Here is a 16,768-nt window from a genome sequence, read left to right on the forward strand (position 1 = left end):
CAGCCTTCTCACAGGTTTCGGCGTCCCCGCCGCCGTCCGCGTTCCCGCTGCTTAAAGTCCCTATTATTAAGCTCAATGGTACGTGTGTCATAAATTAGCATTTCATAAATTTAGGTCAAATTTAGGTTTGAGAAAGGTAACTCAAAAAATAGGCCCCATACAGGCGCATGTGACTACTACTTAAAAGGTGGAAACACAAAAAGTACAATTGTCCTATATATGCAGTTATGTGGAGAAGAATGTGTGCAAATGGTTAGATCATGAATGTTGGTGATTAGAGGCATTCTTGAATGCTAATAAGCTATTGTTAAAGAATGTTTGAATTTGTACAAAAGAAGAAAAAAAATCGTTCTCTAATAGGCCATTTTCGTTGTATTCAGTAAAATTCTAACATGGCCATGAGGCTTTGGGGAATAAAACAATCGAAATTAATTGTTCATTCCTCAACCTAAATGTGATTTCTCTTCTTGTATTTCCTCAAGCCTCCAAGTTGGAATTGTAATACATCAAAAATGGCCTATTAGTACATGTGGGTGTCGCCAGTGTAACAGTTAACAGAATCAAGTGTGAAACTATCAGCAGTGTATGATGTATGGTGTACGAAAAGTAATCAGTAAACAAACCTGATGAGACAATCAAAATAATTTTTTTTAATATTTCAATAAACTGATGAAACAAGATTTATGGTCAACAACACAACGAGAATGGTACAAATCATAGCAACAGTTCTGGGGTTGATTGAGAGTGCCTGTATTATGGAAGAAATAAAGGTAACTTTTGCTACAGCCAGCACTACAGGGATGAGTAAGTGAGTGAGTTAAGGCAAACACTCTGGACAGGTACCCCATTGTGATCAGCTAAAATAGTGATAACAGTTACACCAGTGAGTAACCTTGAGGTACAAGGCAGCACTCTACTGTGAAACATCGAGTCTCGTTTTTATGCCCCACCATTCATCCTCACTAAAGCCCTCCATAGTTGTTTTGCTGTAGTTGACCGTTTTGATTACTTCTCTCAATTCTCAAATTGCAACATTTCAGGGGCATGCATTGTTGAAAAATCTTGGATCTGCTCCTGCAGTAATTAATTACAGAACAAGTTGGTCAGATCTTTTTAAAAGAAGTTTTCATATCCTTATTTTGGATATCTAGTAGTAAAGAGAGCAAAACATATTGAATGCATCGTTCAACAATTCAAATTGGTTTTTGGCTTTCTCCAGAGACTATTAACAGAGTAAACAGACAAAAAATAGATCATGTGTACTAAATGCATCTGTGGTTGAGTGTCCATCGATACCCTCAATCAACCTGTAATTGACACTCGATCAAAATCTTGATTGACACTCAATTGACATCCACCGAGTGTCGACCAACTCATATGCATCAATCCAAAATTAGTTGACTCTCGACCGAACGGAGTTCAATATTTCGGTAATTGTTGTGACTACGATGATAACTTATAAGTTTCTTCGTGGTGTTCTGCTCAGGATACGCGACACATCTGCCGATGGTGGTTTTCACTTGGCGATTTTAGCTTTACTCAACACTCGGCAAACCTTGATTGTTTTTCACTAGTGCCTGCCAAGGTTACCGATAAGTCAAAAGCGACTTCTATACAAATTTTATTAAGGAAAAATCCCTAAACTTTTAGCTACTCGGAATTAAATTTACTTTTCTTACTGTTTTTAATCGGCTTTCATCATTTCAATGCGCTTGAATTTTCCGAGCCGGGCTCTTCCTAATTTGCATAATCCGTAATCGGCCCGTGGGCATTACGGCTACATAATGACCACTCAGATCTCGCTCTTAGCCAATCAGAGCGTGCGTTATATCGGCCACAAGCCAAAGCCATATAATAATTCAATATAATTTTTGAAATGGCGCACGGAAGAAAATTTAGTGGTGAGCAATAAAGACAATAGAGTGTTTATGTATCTGAACTATCGGTCTGATAGTTGCTCCTTGGAAATTTGATGTTCTTAAAACTAGCATATTTGCCCTCGAAGAAGAAGCGAGAAGCTTCGCTTCTCAAGCAAATATTTGTTTCAAGGGCATCAAATTTCCGCGGGAGCAACTATCAGCCGATAGTTCTCGACAGAAACACTCTATTCTTGAAATAGTTTATCGATCACTACAAGATTATACCAACATGGTCGCTCGAGAGGCTCAATTATGAAACATCGGAGCTCAATATGTGCTCCGAAGAGGCTCAATTATCCCACATCGGCGCCTAATATTCCTCCAGAGAGGTCCAGATTTTCTCATACGAGGCTAAAGCTACTTCCAAAAGTATGAAGTATCGGCAAGGGTTGTTTATTTACAATACGTGTCGACAAATCAATGCTCAGTACAATAGAAATTCGCCGTTTATCTCGACCTGAATCCTCACGCAACCTTTCATCTGATCGGTTGGAAACTAGGGTTGGTAACGCTACCTGACAAATAGGGGCGTCTGACATATAGGGGCGTCTGACATATAGGGGCGCTATATCAAAATACCAAAAGTTTATCATTACCTCTGCATGGTTAATGTGTCACACTACCAATAAATGGTTTGTGTTAAAATGACAGCTTTTGACTTCTAGTCAGTAGCGACTATTAGAGGAAGGAAAAGACTAATAATAAATCGGTTTGCTGAGCTGAGGTTCGAAGAATGGAGGTGTCAAGAAATCTAGATTCACTAGATCCACAAATTTTCTAAGTCTCAGTATGAATAATGTGGAGCATTTTTCGGGATTTCGTAATTCTTAAGAGATCTATAAATGGCTGAAGTCTCCTACACGTATTGCGACTCACGTTCAGTAAACTTTAATTTGAATGGGGCGATCTGTTTCTGAAATTGTTACAGAATTGATCCAAATAACTTAAGCCACGCGCGGATCTGGGCTGTTAGGTTTTGGTGAATTCATAAATGCGTCATGTTTTCAAAATTGATTAATTTATCTCGTAGTCTCTTTCGCAGCCGTTATTGCGAAGGAATCTGCATCGTATCTATGACGGGAAAAATACAATACTGATCGTTTTCAATGTCACGCAATAAAAAAATAAATACAACACCAATACAGTACCAGTGGATAAAGTCAAGAAATAGACAAAGAAGATCATTATTTTTCTTAGTGTTAGGTCTTTGCGTTTTCCCAGACTTAAGACATTCGTATAACTGTTTCGCACGAAATTACGGAGCTCACAGTATGGAAACGCCGTGTTGGAATACTTTCGTGGTCAACCAATATGGCGGCCGGAAATAATCTGGAGCTTATTTTCGCTATCTAGGCTACTGATTATCTGTATTGAAAAAAGGAGCATTTACAATTAAGCACTTTTCCTAATGCTCTAACTTCTAAAAAGGCTAAATAACTTGAGATAGTTATATATTTTTCTACAAACGCGATCGTAACTCCGTGTCACGCTCAACTGCCATCAAAATACGCGTGGTTGAAGTGTAAACAGATATAAATTAACCGTCTCTTATGCCTGGCTCTCAAGTTTTGTTTTACGTGCACGTATTTAGAGAGGTAAGATTGGAGATATTAATAATCCCCATTTACGGCAAACAGCATATATTAATGTTTCGGCATTTCTCTTGTATACTTCACGCACCTGACATATAGGGGTACATGACAAATAGGGACATCTGACATATAGGGGCATCTGACATATAGGGGCATCTGACATATAGGGGCGTCTGACATATAGGGGCACATGACATATAGGGGCATCTGACATATAGGGGCATCTGACATATAGGGGCGTCTGACATATAGGGGTATCTGACATATAGGGGCGTCTGACAAATAGGGGCGTCTTACAAATAGGAGCATCTGACATATAGGGGCACATGACATATAGGGGCATCTGACATATAGGGGCATCTGACAAATAGGGTCATCTGACATATAGGGGGATCTAACAAATAGGGGCATCTGACATATAGGGGCGTCTGACATATAGGGGCATCTGACAAATAGGGGCACATGACATATAGGGGCATCTGACATATAGGGGCATCTGACAAATAGGGGCGTTTGACAAATAGGGGCGTCTGACATATAGGGGCATCTGACATATAGGGGCATCTGACATATAGGGGCGTCTTACAAATAGGTGCATCGGACAAATAGGGGCATCTGACATATAGGGGCATCTGAAATATAGGGGCACATGACATATAGGGGCATCTGACATATAGGGGCATCTGGCAGATAGGGTCATCTGAAATATAGGGGCACATGACATATAGGGGCATCTGACATATAGGGGCATCTGGCAAATAGGGTCTTCTGACATATAGGGGGATCTAACAAATAGGGGCATCTGACATATACAGGCGTCTAACATATAAGGGCATCTGACAAATAGGGGCACATGACATATAGAGGCATCTGACATATAGGGGCATCTGACAAATAGGGGCGTCTGACAGATAGGGGCGTCTGACATATAGGGGCGTCTGACATATAGGAGCACATGACATATAGGGGCATCTGACATATAGGGGCATCTGACGATTAGGGGTATCTGACAAATAGGGGCATCTGACATATCGGGGCGTCTGACATATAGGAGTGTGAGATATTGGCGATGCCGGTTTCTAAGAGTTGATCGGACATCATAGTTTTTTTCTACAAATGTATTCTGTTGCCATTCATTATCTTTTGAAAGTGGACACTCTCGTAAGCGGACAGCTCTAGTTACTACCGCCGTCACAAAACCCTGTTTGAACACCCATACAAACTCTGCATTGAGTAATTCCCGCCAACGGAAGCTTTATGTGAAAATTCTCTCATTTATATCTCGCGCGCCTTCCAGCTACTGTACTTAGCTCATGCTCACCCATATTACATTTGAAACTGAGACAATTTCTGATCTTTTACTTTGTGTGAAAAAGTTTCTCATTTCAATCATTCGCCCTCTCTAAACTGTACTTAGCTTGTTTTTCCCATCAAAACGGGGTCCATTTACGTTGGAAAGACAATTACGGTTTTTTTACTTTTTGTGAGAGTCTCTCATTTCAATCATTCGCTCTCTGCACAATCTACTTAGCTAACGCTTCCCCATGAAAACGGGGCCCATTTACATTTGAAAGATAATTACGGATTTTTTACTTTGTGTGAGTCACATTTCAATCAATCGCCCTATATAAGCTGTACTTAGTTAGTGCTCCCCGTGAAAACGGAGCTCATTTTCATTTGAAAGACAAGTACCGTACGGATTTTTTACTTTGTGTTAAAAAGTCCCTCATTTCAATCATTTGCCGTCTATAAACTGGACTTAGCTAGTTTTTCCCATCAAAACGGGGCCCATTTACATTTGAAAGACAACTACGGATTGTTTTACTTTTTGCGAAGAAGTCGCTCATTTCAATCATTCGCCCTCTACATACTGTACTTTGTTAGTGCTCCCCCATGAAAACCGAGCCCATTTTCATTTGAAAGACAACTACGGATTTTTGACTTTGTGTGAAAAAGTCTCTCATTTCAATCATTCGCCCTCTACATACTGTACTTTGTTAGTGCTCCCCCATGAAAACCGAGCCCATTTTCATTTGAAAGACAACTACGGATTTTTGACTTTGTGTGAAAAAGTCTCTCATTTCAATCATTCGCCCTCTATATACTATACTTAGCTAGCGCTTCCCCATGAGAACGGGCCCTATTTTCATTTGAAAGACAATTACGGATTTTTTTATTTTTTGTGAAGAAGTCGCTCATTTCAATCATTCGCCCTCTATATACTGTACTTAGCTAGCGCTCCCACATCAAATCGGAGCTCATTATCATTTGCAAGACAAGTACTGATTTTTTACCATTTTCATTTGGAAGACAATTGTGGATTTTTTACTTTGTGTGAAAAAGTCTCTCATTTTAATCATTCGCCCTCTATATGCTATACTTAGCTAGCGCTTCTCCATGAAAACGCGCCCTATTTTCATTTGAAGGACAATTACGGATTTTTTTACTTTTTGTGAAGAAGTCGCTCATTTCAATCATTCGCCCTCTAAAAACTGTACTTAGTTAGCGCTCCCACTTCAAATCGGGGCCCACTTTCATTTGGAAGACAAGTTCTGATTTTTGACTCTGTGTGAAAAAATCTCTCATTTTAATCATTCGCCCTCTACATAATGTACTTACTTGGCGCTCCCACATCAAATCGGGGTCCATTTCCATTTGGAAGACAATTGCGGATTTTTTACCTTGTGTGAAAAAGTCTCTCATTTCAATCTTTCGCCCTCTATATACTGTACTTAGCTAGCGCTCCTCCATCAAACGGGGCCATCTACATTTGAAAGACAACTACGGATTTTTTTACTTTTTGTGAAAAAGTCGCTCATTTTAATCATTCGCCCTCTCCATAATGTACTTACCCGGCGTTCCCACATCAAACCGGGGTCCATTTTCATTTGGAAGACGATTGCGGATTTTTTACTTTGTGTAAAAAAGTCTCTTATTTCAATCTTTCGCGCTCTATATGCTATGCTTAGCTAGCGCTTTTCTATGAAAACGGTCCCTATTTTCATTTGAAAGACAACTACGGATTTTTTTACTTTTTGTGAAGAAGTCGCTCATTTCAATCATTCACCCTCTATATACTGTACTTAGCTAGCGCTCCCACTTCAAATCGGGGCCCATTTTCATTTGGAAGACAAGTACTGATTTTTGACTTCGTGTGAAAAAATCTCTCATTTTAATCATTTGCCATCTACATAATGTACTGGATGTCATCATGCACATTAAGCAGGCCATTTCCAAGGACGATGAAAAGGTTAAGAAGGCATTTAACAAGATTTGGGGTCGCTCTGGTGGATGGGTATCTGGGACTTGTCAGCACGGCGTTATCTACGCTTTGAAGTTTGTTCTGCGCGCAGAAAGTCCAAGGGATTACATTGATCTTATTTTGTCTATGGCACACCAGCCAAATATCGTGGTAAGTGATATGGCCAACATGCTAGTTGCACGTGGACAAAAGAGAAACAGAGAAATGTTTAGCTCGCACAACGGTATGGTTGCTGAACCGACTAAAGAAAATGTGCAAGAGGCACTTGAAGGAAAACTGGAAGTATCGCTGCCATGGTTAAACGACAACTACGTAGATGGAAATGACAAAGGCAGTACTACAAAGGTGCACCCGGTGACTGGAAGCGATAAGCATTTATGTCTCTTTGATCGATTGCACGAAAGAAACGCAAAGAAAGATGAAGAGGCATTGAGACGAGTAAGGAATATTAAGGAAGTGAAAGGAAACCTTAACACGCAGAAAGATGAGCAGCTCCATCTCCTATACAATCACGACACTAGATATTTAAACCAGATGAAACCAGTAAACCACATTTTTCTATTTCGTTCAAACATTGACATTCATAGTGAAAGGATCAACCGACGTCAAAAAGACGGACTTAGAGCTGCTTTTAAACACCAGATCAAAGTCGATGAAAACGGTTGTGCTGTCCTAGATAAAACGAACAAAATAGTTGTGAAGAGGAAGGGGCATCAGAAGCGGAATATCGCAGGTGACATGGATGACGATGCTCAACAAGCCACTCCAAAGAAGATGAAGTCTGAATCGTGCGACCCATCAAGCTCAGGTTCAAGAAATCAACCGACAGCTGCCCAACAAGCCACTCCAAAGAAGATGGAGCCTGAATCGTCCGACCCATCAGGTTCAAGTTCAGGGAATCGACCAACAGCTGCCCAACAAGCCATTCCGAAGATAACGAGACCTGAATCTTCTGACCCATCAGTCTCGGGTACAAAAGATCAACCCACTGATAACCAACAAGCCACTACGGAGAAGATGAAACCTAAATCACCCCAGTCATCAGACTTAGGCACTCAGAATGGCCCCATTGACGTTCATGCAACTTTACAGCGCCCGCTATCTTTGGCAGATTGTTACTGGATCAAAGATTTGGGGCTTAAGAATCGGGACAAATACCTCATCATGAATGACTACTGGATAAATGATTGATTCATCAATGCGGCAATGAAACTGATGAGGAAGATAGCACCGAATTTTGCCGGTCTAGCAGACGTTATCCTAGCAAAGAAAGATGGTTTTCCCCCTTCGCTCTCTATAGACGGATTTGTTCAAATTGTAAATGTGCGGGGCAACCACTGGATAACTTTGTCTCATGCGCAAAATCTCAGGGTAGAAGTCTCCATATACGATAGCCTTCACGGGGTGGACAAAAAGAAAGATACAAAGATTAGGTACCCCATAAGCGTTGAACAGAGCGTTTGCCAAATAATGCAGCCTCCCAAAGAGGTAACCTTTTTGGTTGACGACGTGCAACAACAGGAAGGAGGGAATGACTGTGGTTTATTTGCAATCGCCTTTGCGACATTGCTGTGCGTGGGACGAGATCCAGCGAGAGAGCGTTTTGATCAAAAAATCATGCGTCAAGAGTTACTTAAGAGCTTCGAAGAAGAAGACATGGCTTTGTTCGTCGAGAAAGCCTGCAGCACTTCCAAAAAAAGACACGGATATTCTTTATGAGTGGCGCTGTCCTGTTCATTGCCACTGTAGAATGCCTGACGATGGCAATGAGATGGTGCTATGTATTGCCTGCAAACGTTGGTTTCACGGTAAGTGCGAAATGGGTAATTTTAACAATCCACAATGGCGGTACAAACCGTGCCAAGATGTCTTCGAAAGGGAGCAAAAGAAGGAAACTGAAAGGAAAAAAAAACGAAGGCAAAGTGCAGCAACTACGGCGTGTGGCAGCAAATTACCCAGTAGAAAGTAAGCGCGTTCAAGAGCTGTACACGGCAATTGCTGGAATTTACGAAGACTTTCCTTTCCCAGATGGCAAAACTCACATCGGATGCATGTCTGCTGAAGACCACGCAAGCGTAACCAAAGACACGACTAGGAAGCTTAGTTGTACGCATTATCTCCACACCCCTAAGTACGACTTCTTCATTGTCATCTTTCACGAAGAGTTAGAGACAGATGCATCATTTTTGAGTGTTGTCATACACGAAATGGCACACGGTGAACAAGGTGCCATTTCTACATCTCAACAACCTCACGGTAAATTATTCAAAAAGATTGGAAAACGTCTTATCCAGTGTGTAAAAAGTAAACAGGCCGAATTACCAAAACCTTACAGTAATGTAGAAATAAACGAGGTCACTGTTCTTACGGCAAAGTGTTAAGGGTTTCCCTCCTTTTTAGCATTATCTTGATGTATGTAGTAAAGACATGCCTACTGTTGAGAAGAACAGCAGAATGCCGAAAACGCGGAAAAGTGTACATAGCTGACTCCTGAATTGCTTAATTAGCCTTCAGTTGAGAAGAACAGCAGAATAGTGCTGACTCCTGAAGTTTTTTCATTAGCATTCAGTTGAGAAGAACAGCAGAATAATGCTGACTCCTGAAGTGCCTTAATTAGCCTTCAGTTGAGAAGAGCAGCATACTTGATCACACTTTAAAAGCATTGCAATGGTGAGTGACCAAGACCGTCCAACCATTCCGCATGATGGATTATGCTCGCCTGCCATGACTTGCATGTAAGAGGAAAGACATGTTTCACCGGCAAGGAAAAACAAATCGAAAAGTTCAATTTCAAATTGTCTTTCTTTCAGGTAAGCAAGACCTCGAAAATGTCGGGAGTCCAAGCACGTGAAAGTAAGATTATGTTTAAGTTATTTTAGGCAATGCAGCACTAATCAATGTAGTAGTTTAAATTATAGCAATGTTGATTCAACTTTCTGGCACTGAAGTAGAATACAATGCCCCTATTTGTAAGACGCCCCTATTTGTCTGATGCCCCTATTTGTCAGATGACCCTATTTGTCAGATGCCCCTATATGTCAGATGCCCCTATTTGTCAGACGCCCATATTTGTCAGATGCCCCCATATGCCAGATGCACCTATTTGTAAGACGCCCCTATTTGTCACATGCCCCTATATGTCAGACGCCCCTATTTGTCAGATGCACCTATTTGTCAGACACCCCAATTTGTCAGATGCCCCTAATTTTCAGACGCCCCTATTTGTCAGACGCCCCTATTTGTCAGATGCCCCTATTTGTCAGATGCCCCTATATGTCAGACGCTCCTATATGCCAGATGCACCTATTTGTAACACGCCCCTATTTGTCACACGCCCCTATATGTCAGACGCCCCTATTTGTCAGATGCACCTATTTGTAAGACACCCCTAATTGTCAGACGCCCCTATATGTCAGACGCCCCTATTTGTCAGATGCACCTATTTGTAAGACACCCCTATTTGTCAGAAGCCCCTATTTCTCAGACGCTCCTATTTGTCAGATGCACCTATTTGTAAGACGCCCCTATTTGTCAGAAGCCCCTATATGTCAGACGTCCCTATTTGTCAGATGCCCCTATTTCTCAGATGCACCTATTTGTAAGATGCCCCGATATGTCAGACGCCCCTATATGTCAGATGCCCCTATTTGTCAGATGCCCCTATATGTCAGACGCCCCTATTTGTCAGATGCACCTATTTGTAAGACGCCCCTATTTGTCAGAAGCCCCTATATGTCAGATGCCCCTATTTGTCAGATGCCCCTATTTGTCAGACACCCCTATTTGTCAGAAGCCCCTATTTCTCAGACGCCCCTATTTGTCAGATGCACCTATTTGTAAGACGCCCCTATTTGTCAGAAGCCCCTATATGTCAGACGTCCCTATCTGTCAGATGCCCCTATTTCTCAGATGCACCTATTTGTAAGACGCCCCGATATGTCAGACGCCCCTATATGTCAGATGCCCCTATTTGTCAGATGCCCCTATTTGTCAGATGCACCTATTTGTCAGATGAACCTATTTGTAAGACGCCCCTATATGTCAGATGCCCCTATATGTCAGATGCCCCTATTTGTTAGATCCCCCTATATGTCAGATGCCCCTATATGTCATGTGCCCCTATATGTTAGATGCAGCTATTTGTCAGACGCCCCTATTTGTCAGACGCCCCTATTTGTCACATGCACCTATTTGTAAGACGCCCCTATATGTCAGATGCCCCTATATGTCAGATACCCCTATTTGTCAGATGCCCCTATATATCAGATGCCCCTATTTGTCAGACGCCCCTATTTGTCAGATGCACCTATTTGTAAGACGCCCCTATATGTCAGATGCCCCTATATGTCAGATACCCCTATTTGTCAGATGCACCTATATGTCAGATGCCCCTATTTGTCAGACGCCCCTATTTGTCAGATGCACCTATTTGTCAGATGCACCTATTTGTAAGACGCCCCTATATGTCAGATGCCCCTATTTGTCAGACGTCCCTATTTGTCAGACGCCCCTATTTGTCAGATGTACCTATTTGTCAGATGCACCTATTTGTAAGACGCCCCTATATGTCAGATGCCCCTATTTGTCAGACGCCCCTATTTGTCAGACGCCCCTATTTGTCAGATGCCCCTATATGTCAGATGCCCCTATTTGTCAGACGTCCCTATTTGTCAGATGCCCCTATTTGTCAGATGCCCCTATTTGTCAGATGCACCTATTTGTAAGACGCCCCTATATGTCAGATGCCCCTATTTGTCAGATGCTCCTATTTGTCAGACGCCCCTATTTGTCAGATGCCCCTATATGTCAGACGCCCCTATTTGTCAGATGCCCCTATTTGTCAGATGCCCCTATATGTCAGATGCCCCTATTTGTCAGACGCCCCTATTTGTCGGATGCCCCTATATGTCAGACACCCCTATTTGTCAGATGTCTCGAATTTTACCTCTCTAAATACGTGTACGTAGACAAAACTTGAGAGCCAGGCATAAGAGATGGTACATTTATATCTGTTTACAATTCAAACAGAGTATTTTGATGGCAGTGGAGCGTGACATGGAGCTACGATCGCGTTTGTAGAAAAATATATAACTATCTCAAGTTATTTAGCCTTTTTAGAAGTTGGAGCATTACGAAGTGTGCTTAATTGCAAATGCTCGTTTGTTCAATACAGATAATCGATCGCCTAAATAGCTAAAGTAAGTTCCAGATGTTTAAAATATTTCCGGCCGCCATATTTAGTTGACCACGAAGGTAATCCAACACGGCGTTTCCGTACTGTGGGCTCCGTAAAGTTCTGTGAAAAATTTATACGAACATCTTAAGTTTGGGAAAACGCAAAGACCTAACACTAAGAAAAATAATGATCTTCTTTATCTATTTCTTGACTTTATCCACTGGTACTGTATTGGTGTTGTATTTATTTTTTTTATTGCGTGACATTGAAAACGATCAGTATTGTATTTTTCCCGTCATAGATACGATGCAGATTCCTTCGCAATAAAGGCTGCGAAAGAGACTACGCGATAAATTAATCAATTTTGAAAACATGACGCATTTATGAATTCACCAAAACCTAACAGCCCAGATCCGCGCGTGGCTTAAGTTATTTGGATCAATTCTGTAACAATTTCAGAAACAGATCGCCCCATTCAAATTAAAGTTTACTGAACTTGAGTCGCAATACATGTAGGAGACTTCGGCCATTTATGACTCTCTTAAGAATTATGAAATCCTGAAAAATATTCCGAATTTAGAAAGTTTAGGACTTAACAAATACTGACAAAGAAAGCATTCGTTGTAGTGGATCTAGATGGATCTTTCTTCAGTGGATCTAAGTGGATCTTTCTCGACACCTCCATTCTTCGAACCTCAACTCAGCGAACCAATTCATTGTTAGTCTTTTCCTTCCCCCAGAAGTCAAAAGCTGTCGTTTTAACACTTTTATAAGTCCAAAGCTGTCATTTTAAACCTTTTATTAGTAGTGTGACACATTAACCATGCAGAGGTAATGATAAACTTTTGGTATTTTGATATAGCGCCCCTATATGTCAGACGCCCCTATACGTCAGACGCCCCTATTTGTCAGGTAGCGTTACCAACGCCGTGAATATGAAAGCTGTGAGAAGTAAATGCTGTAAAATATGTTTAAAACTCACCTCAATTTCGAAGAACACTTCCAAGAGCTGAGATCGAAGGAGGCAACCATCAATGACTACCGGCAAATCATCGTTAATACGAAAAGTGTTTGCGAGAGACCGTGAGATGGATATTCGTTGTACTGATTGGTTCCGAAGTATATTCAATTGTTGCTTACTTACTTTCGGAAAACTCAGACGATGGCAATAGTGACTGCTGCGCAAGCGCAGTAGTCACAAAAACCCCAGCGCCGCAGTTTCATTTCACCGAACACCGCAGCGTGAAAAACACAAACATCGCACACCGTAAGTTGTGAGATCACCGCAACACCGCAAGTTGAGATTTCATCCACCGGATCACCGCATTAAAAAAACATCAACACCGCAACACCGCAACACCGCAAATCCCCATGTCCCCCTCCTTATTATCCCGTACACGCGTGCACGCGTTTTTAGCGGAATAAAATTTTGAATAATCGAGTTTCAAACTCAGTAAACCCAAGCCGTGTGAAAATGTCGGGTGCTGATATTGCCTGCAGTTTTGACAAGGTTAATGCACTATATTACAACAGTTATATTTACGGGGGTACACATATCACTGCTCCATGAAATAATTAGTGATAAGTGTATCTCCTGCACGTGCACGCGATTAATTTCAGCTTAGATATTTAGACATTCGAGTTGGAAACTCCGCAAACCTCAACCTGGGTATAAACGTCGTCGCGAGTAAGCAGCCAGCACATTTCGGCAATAACTGGCCCTTTTTTCGATCAGGTAGATAGCATGTAACGGCTGTGTTAAGGGGATACACAGATCACTGCGCCATGAAATAATTAGTGATATGTTTATCCGCTGTTCGAAGTTTTAGTCAGATATACAATCGAGTCGGTTGGAACTCAACCAAACTCAAGAAGTTCTAAGCTGCTCCATTGGGCGCGAATTCATTTCTGTTTTCTCCTACTCTTTACAGCGAGCCGCCATTTTGTTCGTTGAATGCCCAGGCGAGTATCAGTGTTTTGTGTATCCCCACGGGGGATACACATATCACTAGTGATATGTGTGCTGGGATACACATACCCGCCTGCATATCACCGGCCTTGGATTTCGCAACACAAAGAGCACTTGGACCCAGTCCTAACCAGACCCAAAAATGGCGGCCAACCCTTCTCGTTCAGACGAACGTTCAGACGAGTCTGGCACGTAGCAGCCTTTTTTATGCGACAGAATTACGATATTATATCGCCGAGAGTTACATAACAAGACATGAATACTTCAAAGCCTACGGTCAGTGAATCTTGATGTTGAGTTTTACGAGGATTAAATAAGATCTGTAAGTTAGCTAAATTGACTTAGCTTAAGTTGATCACCATAATAACGGCTGTGCAGTGTGGTCACATCAAGGCTATTAACGAAAGTGACCTCGACAGACATAAATTCAGTTGGCGGTTTCGGTGGTGTGATCTCCTCTCTCTATTCAGTCTTGCTATGGTTAAGACATTCATGCTGCGGTGATCCAAAACAATCTGAACAATGCAAGCTAGCTAAAGGTATACTATGGTAAGCTTATATGGCGGGGTTAAGCCTTAGTTTGCAAATGACCTCCCTCACAAACGAAAAGCCAACCAGAGATGCAGTCTAGCACGTGCAAGAGAACATAAGCTTAATTATGCAAAATAATATAGCGGGAGTGCAGGAGCTTAGTCAAATCATGTTAAAAGTGATATTCATTAAAGGAGTAGGTCACTCCAAAAACCGTGTATTTTTTTCCATCACCAATAAAAAGTTCACATTGAGTTGAGTTACTCACCGTTGTTTTAGCTTCTGAAGTGGATGGGATCCTAATGAAAAAGAAGTGAAAAGTTCGACACCGCGAGTCGCCATTTTGAAAGGATCTTGAAGGCCAGGCTGCATATCCGTGATGTCATTCCGTCTGAGAATGTGTTTGTTCGTTTGAGCTTTAGTATGGCTGGGCTTGAAGCTAGAATGTGCTAGTGATTCCGGGGATGATGATAATCAAGTTGAATGGAACGATTAGTTGGAAAATGCTCAGTGGTGTACTTGTGAGAGATGTGCAACCATGCCGATGCAAAGAGGATGTGTTTGTTGCCGAGAATAGCCGGAGTAGGTCACCAAGATGGAAGGTACATTTTGCAGTACAATTGCAATGGACGCAGTTAGCGGAAGAGGAAGTTTATTTTTAATTGTATATTACCCTCAGAATTGAATTGGTGGCTTAAATAAATCCCCAGTATAATGCTTTTGATCTGATTTGTCTCCATTTTTATTTTACTGGCAGTTCAATGCAGAGGGAGTTCTGGTATCACAGAAACTGACGAGTTTTCAATGGTGTGTTTAAATCGGGCGAATGCTTTCCACCTCACAAGTTTGTGTTTTTACTTATAAAATTTGGATACTTTTTGCCCATGCTCGTACATGTTTGCCAGGTTTCTTTACACTTATGGACTTGGTGGACTCTTGTGAAACACGCAGTGACTTTACATGTAAGATGCGAAGTGAAATCGATGTCTTTGACGTGAAATGTGAAATTGATGACATTCCTTATCAATACATAAGGTTTTTTGTGAGAATTGTAATTTGTATTGTTGGAAAGCTAAGCATATGTAATAGATTTTGGATAGAAGAAAAAAGTATATGGAACTTTAACATGTGTAAACATTAGCTGATGAAGGAAAATTCACTCTGCTATTGTGTTTATCCATATCGCATCTGTCGTGTTTACTCGCCTTGTTACTTGACAAAGCCTGCAGTAAAATTAAAGCTTCATTTTTTACCGTAGATTTGCTTTCATTAGCAACTACAATTCCCAAAAATGATGTGAATGCAGAAACACTGTCCTTAATTAATGATGAATCGTGTTGATATAATTGAAAACAAATTGTAACACATTTCAGACAAAATATTATTTATATGCGGATATTGGATTTCACTATAGCAGGAGTTGTTATCGGTAATTGTCGATATGTAGATAGGACTGATGTACAGTTAACTACTTCTTCCGATGTATTCCAAATCAAATTAAACAGCATTTAAAAATTTGTAAGTATTTTAACTCATCCCTGGCTGTCAAGGCCGATGATTAAACACGCTCAGATTTTGGCCCACACAAGAGATTTATAAAGCGAAAAAATACTTTTTTGATAAAAGAAAACTGTACCGGGTTAGTCTGACTTGTAATTTTAAAGAAATCTGCAGGGCATTTGAAGTTCCCATGGTACCCTAAGAAATTTAATAAATCACTTCCAAAAAACGCATGCAGTCGCTATGCATCAATGAACATGAACACATGAAAACCCTAGCGCCAGTCCACAAAATATAATGAATTAAAGCTTGTAACATAGAAGCTTTTTGAGTTATTTTTTTTACAAAAAAATACCTCTTAGTCGGCGCGTCGAGTATGTTACGGGTCAATGGGTGAGTGAGTGAGTGAGTGAGTGAGTGAGTGAGTGAGAGATGTATGTATGTCACACCAATCAGATTGGATCTACTATAAACAGCCAATCAAATTTCTTGTTGTAAAGGTAAATGGTATGTGAGAAGATCTGATCCCGATAAAGTTCAGACCGGCCATTTTCATTCTTCTATAAAAGAGGAGGAAGTATTCATATATTGGGTTTACTTCGACATTTTCTGTGGGTTAGGCTGAGGATTTTAGTTAAATGAACGAGATGAGCCTTGAGGTTTGAACAGTTCGTGAGTTCGTAGTATGCAAATGCTACGAGATATTTTTATTTTTAGTTAAAGGTAACTTGATACTTTTGTTTTTCACAAGGAGTAAATTCAATTAGAGGTCACGAATCGTCGCTTCTAGTTCTTAGGACATGTTCTAGAGGGGATGAG

The 16,768-nt window shown here is 41.0% G+C and overlaps 2 protein-coding genes across 6 annotated transcripts in view; one reads left to right on the forward strand and one right to left on the reverse strand.

The window, feature by feature from the left end:
* Positions 1–16,768, reverse strand: part of LOC145485001 (katanin p80 WD40 repeat-containing subunit B1-like) — a 332,677-nt gene that overhangs the window by 74,186 nt on the left and 241,723 nt on the right. The gene's annotated exons all lie outside the window — the stretch shown is intronic.
* LOC145485043 (pleckstrin homology domain-containing family A member 2-like) overlaps positions 11,578–16,768 on the forward strand; it is a 124,700-nt gene continuing 119,509 nt past the window's right edge. For 2 of the 5 annotated variants that reach the window (XR_014049131.1, XM_081463690.1), the window contains exon 1: positions 11,578–14,194. Coding sequence is in view for 3 of the 5 variants with exons in the window: in XM_081463690.1 (XP_081319816.1) it covers positions 14,174–14,194 (21 nt within the window). In the remaining 2 variants the exon portion in view is untranslated. Of the gene's footprint in view, positions 14,195–14,728; positions 15,052–15,206; positions 15,257–16,768 lie in introns of all 5 variants that reach the window. The other 3 variants (XM_081463689.1, XM_081463693.1, XR_014049132.1) reach the window with 2 other exon arrangements.

The sequence above is a fragment of the Orbicella franksi genome, chromosome 4, assembly GCF_964199315.1.
Source record: "Orbicella franksi chromosome 4, jaOrbFran1.1, whole genome shotgun sequence".
Taxonomy (NCBI): domain Eukaryota; kingdom Metazoa; phylum Cnidaria; class Anthozoa; order Scleractinia; family Merulinidae; genus Orbicella; species Orbicella franksi.